Source organism: Borostomias antarcticus, assembly GCF_949987555.1.
Source record: "Borostomias antarcticus genome assembly, chromosome: 10".
Lineage (NCBI taxonomy): Eukaryota > Metazoa > Chordata > Actinopteri > Stomiiformes > Stomiidae > Borostomias > Borostomias antarcticus.
In genome coordinates, this window is record NC_140243.1 from 19624504 (window position 1) to 19629336 (window position 4833).

The window sequence follows — 4833 nt, forward strand, 5'->3', positions numbered from 1 at the left end:
CTGCGGTGGGAACGTCACGCTCGGAGGGAGCCCAGGTAAATGGAAACACATGGAGGCGTGTAGCGCACAAAAGGCCTCCACAGACCTGGAGACTGGGTGGGCAGAACGGACGCGCGCGGCGCTTGTAGGTGGGCCGGCTGTGGCTCAGGAGGTAGAGCGGATCATCCGGCGATCGTACTGTAGGGTTGGCGGTTCGAATCCCGGCTCCTCCTGACGACTTGTGGAAGTGTCCTTGGGCAAGACACTGAACCCCAAATTGCTCCCAATTAGCAGGCTTGCACTATGCATTACAGCTGCCGCCATTGGTGTGTGGATGTGTGAGTGAATGGGTGAATGAGAGGCCTTCATTGTAAAGTGCTTTGGATAAAAGCGCTATATAAGTGCAGTCTATTTGCCATTTACCATTATGCACAGGCCTTGGTGCCTGTTTCTGTCTGATGGCCCTGTTGGTGTTGCTGGGCGGATTTAGGCATGATTTACGTCTGCACTGTTTTCATGTTGCGCACATGCCCTTATTAAATGATTGTATTGAAGACCTGTAATGTCCCAACTAGATTTGGATACTTGATTGATGAGCGCAGTCAGTGAGAATAACTATTAGATATGAAAGACCCCCCTAATTCACTGTCAAGCTGCTGAAAAGAGAACGTTAACGACCCCTTTAGATGTGATCTAAACAAATAAAATAAAAAACATTGCTCATAAATGTAATATCAGACAAGCCTTTTACCTTCCAAGATTATATTACAAATCTGACTTGATGAATCTGTGTTATGCTGACCTCGTCCATCTGAAAGAAAATATCTTCTCTAGGAGGCCTGGAGTTGAATACAGAGTGTCTCTGTTTCTTCAACTCTTGAGAAGAATTGGCAGGTCAATCTGCAGACATGGCCATTGGATATGGAAATACCTTTCTTAAAACTTTTTTTTTTTCAATCAAAAAAGTCTTCAAACTGACCAGTACAGCTCTCAGCAGGTGGTCCTCATCGGCAGGTGCTCCGTTAATCTAAAACCTGTCATGAAGGCCAATTTATACTTTGTCGTACACACTTTTGAAAGTGTCGGACAGGGGTGTCTTGCACCTACCAAACTTTCTTATGTCGCAGACGCCGTCACTTTCGTCTCACAGCTGTGATTGGATAGCTAGATAGAAGGCACGTTCGTTGCCATGGATATGCTTTGGCTTCCTTGGTTAGCGGACATCCTGAAATAACCAAAGTGCATTTCCTCATCCATCTCTCGCATCTGTTGAACAAGCAGGTGTCCTCTTGAATTTCTCTTGTTCTGTTGAGTGGACGAACCGACCACCTTCTCTTTCTTTTCCCCCTCTCTCTCAACAAAATCAAATTTAAAATCTCCTCCTCTATAATCTCGTCTGTTTCAGCCACTGGCGCCGGTACAGCGGCCATCATCCATTGTTCTCTCTCACCTATAGGCTATGTACCCCCACCATATTTCTGACCAAAACTCCTGTTCAAACTAAGCACCCTCTCAACCAAACCACCACCCTCAGCTCCCCACACCGCCCCCAACCCCACTCCTCTCTCTCAAACAACAATATTTGCTCATCTGCGTCAAAGAGCAGCAGGGTCCGCAATACAGTACAACACAGCCTTTGAGCCAGACCAAGATGGGAGACAGAGACACAGAGACAGGCCGCCGCTACAGGGAGACAGAGAGAGAGAGACTGCCCAACGACACACAGAGGGCTGGAGAAGACCTGCTAGTCACAGACACGCTGACACAGACACACAAATAAAAGTATTAATGCACACTCTAGGACCCCCCCCCTCAGTACTTTCACGTTCTCTACTGTGTTCACGACCCTCACTCTCTCTTCTCCTCCTCCCTTCAACTTTATCAACATCTGTTTCTTTCTCCTTCTCTCCACCACTCAGGCTGCTTTGCCAACTACTGTAAGAGTCTCTCCCTGTCTCTCTCTCGCTCTCTCTGTCTCTGGACACCTGTTGATGTAATTTGTAATTTCCCTGTTCCGTTACGGTGTGTTCTTTTCTAAGAGTTCAGGGAGGAACACATGCTGCAGAGAACAGAGCTCACCATGAAAGTCTCTGTATACAAAGCACAGTCTTTATTCAAGGTTATATATTATAAAATATCACACACATCAGACACGATACAAACAGTGTTGTCATTGAGGCCATGCAGAATATTGTATAGTTCATAACAAAACCCAACATGCAGGTAGTGATAATAAAAAGGTCTTGTCTTAAGGTGGGGGGGAGGGCATGAGGAGTACTCCACACCCATCAAATATCACTCATTGTGTCAACAAACGACTGTTTCTCCATGTCCCCAACCAGTGTCGACCAGTTGTTCAAAAGCAAACATTTTCTTTGATGATATTCCAAACTGTAATAGAGAAAGCCAAATGCTTGTGAACACTGAAGCCTAAAGAAGGCTAAAGCTAAGATAACACACAAACTCTGCTCCTCTGTCGTCAGACCAGTCTCATTTATCGAATGTCTCAAGTATGACATTCATTTTATTTCAACCCTGTAATTAGAATAGATGAAAAATTACTGTGAATGACTTCACTCACACAGTTCTTGAAATCAGTGGAATTTCCTACCGATAACATTACAGGCGATGACTGATAACTTCTATATTGTTGTTTGTTTAGTTGTTCACCGTGAGTCTAAAGCAGGGGTGTCAAACTCAAACTGGCTTGGGGCCACTGCTGGTATTATCATATCATAGGAGGGCCACTTCAACATTTCAGTACAACAAGAATATGCAATATTTCTGGTGTTTTTCATTTCCATTACTAACATCCATATTTCAAACCTCTAATATTATAGAACTGTTTTTTTTATTTGTATATCAATTGAATATTAATAGGTAGTTTGAATAGGTATGAAACAACTAGAAAACATAATTACATTTTTTTTTAAAGAATTTGGCGGGCTGGATTAAATTATATATTTGTCATCATGTTTGGGCCTGAGGGAGAGGGGAGGAGGGCCGGAAATGGCCCCGGGCCTTGAGTTTGATACCCCTGGTCTAAAGGGTTGCGTTGAGTTCAAGCTCTGGCGAGCGATCGTCTTTACGCTCTGTCAGAATTCAAATACGGCAAAGTCATTCCCAATTTCTTAACAGGAAATATGGTCCAATCACAAAACATGAGTACAAAAGTGCTATCACTGGCCTATAATCAGCATTAGCCAGCTCCTCTTGGGTCACGGCCAAGCGCAGGCTACTTCAGCCACCCATACGCTGCGCTCGTACGGCAAACTGTCCCAACGCACGCGGGGGCGCGCTACTGTAACGGACTGCTCTTGCGGCAGAGCTGATTGGCCGACGTCAGCGTCTGCCGGTTCCGCCTGCGTTTCCCGGTCAGCAGCGTGTAGAAGAACGGGTTGACGCATGAGTTCCCGTACGTCAGCCCCGTTAGGATCCGGTTGACCGTCACCTCCGTCCCCACCGGCACCGTGCGCAGCATGTCCGGCTGGTAGAGAGGCAGCAGCTGCCACACCCAGAAGGGCAGCAGGCAGGCCCAGAAGGTCAGAACAATCCCCAGGATCAGCAGCAGGACCTTGGGCCGGGGGGCCCGGGGGGGGTAGGCGGCACTGCCCCCGCTGGCCCAAGCGGGCTTGGTCTGGGACACCCAGTACAGTCGACCCAGCGTGGCGTACAGAGCGCCGATGGCGAGCCCGGGACCCAGGATGCTGGTGCAGAAGAGCACGCTGAGATACGCCTTGGAGCTCTGCTCGTCCCAGGCCGGCACGCACAGACGGCCCTTCTGGTTCTCCCCGTCCTCCAGGTGCAGGGTGATCATCATGGGCAGGCTGAGGGCCACCGCCAGGCCCCAGGCCACGCCCACGCGCAGCAGGCCGGACGACCTGGACGAGGAGGCGTGGAGCGGATGGGCCACGGCGCGGTAGCGGTCCAGGCTCATGGCGGTCAGGGTGAAGATGGAGGCGTGCATGGTGAGCAGGTCCAGGCTCAGGATGAGGCGACAGCCCAGATCCCCGAACGCCCAGTCGGACGCCAGGCTGTCGTACACGATGAAGGGCGCGGTGAAGAGGTAGAGGAGGTCGGCCAGGGCCAGGCTCAGCACCTGCAGGTGGAGGGAGGAGGAGGAGGCGGGGGAGGTCGGAGACGAGGAAGGGGAGGAGGAGCCGGCCAGGCAGGACGGTAGGGGGAGTCTCCCTCCCAGACAGCAGGCTGCGCCTCCCGTAGGGCGTCTCCTCCTGCCTCTCCTCCGCTGGAGGAGGAGCCCCAGGGTGTACAGGTTCCCCGCGATGCCCAGGAGGGAGAGCAGGGACAGCAGGGAGCAGAACAGAGCGGTAGAGGCCAGGCTCGGGGACGGGGAGATGGAGGGAGAGGAGGAGGAGGGGGCTGAGAAGTTGGGGGTTAACGTGAGGGTGTATGGAGAGGAGGAGGGAGGCGGGGAGCTCTGATCCATGGTTTTATGTCGGGTCCGTAAAGTGGTTTTGAAAGCTGTGAGGACTGGGGAGTTGTATGAATGCTTGAGGGTCAGAAAGGATGAGTAATTATTTTGGTAAATGTTATGGATAATTTGGTGTCTTTAGGAGGGAGGGGGATGAAGAAGAAGGTTGAAAGAGGGAAGAGTTGTGGACATGGGAGAGCAAAAAAATCAATCAATATCAATAATTCTTAATCTATAACATGTTTCTTGTATAGCCTTCAACTTTGATTAGCTCTGAGAATTCCCCCCCCCACTCCCTAAATAGCCTACATTATAGAAATTAAGTGGACCAGCTGCCGATATTTATCTTCTGTAGGCTTAATCATTCACGAGTCTATCCTCATTCATTGGAATCAATGCTAGTGTTAAAGAAAACTTTGTAG

General features: G+C 49.6%; 1 protein-coding gene across 1 annotated transcript; it reads right to left on the minus strand.

The window, feature by feature from the left end:
* Window positions 1-3277: 3277 nt before the first annotated feature.
* Window positions 3278-4426, minus strand: uts2r3 (urotensin-2 receptor 3; the record flags this gene model as incomplete). The annotated part of the gene is made up of 1 exon (XM_084444151.1): window positions 3278-4426. One exon carries the CDS (start codon window positions 4424-4426, stop codon window positions 3278-3280), a length of 1149 nt encoding a protein of 382 aa, XP_084300277.1.
* Window positions 4427-4833: the final 407 nt, after the last annotated feature.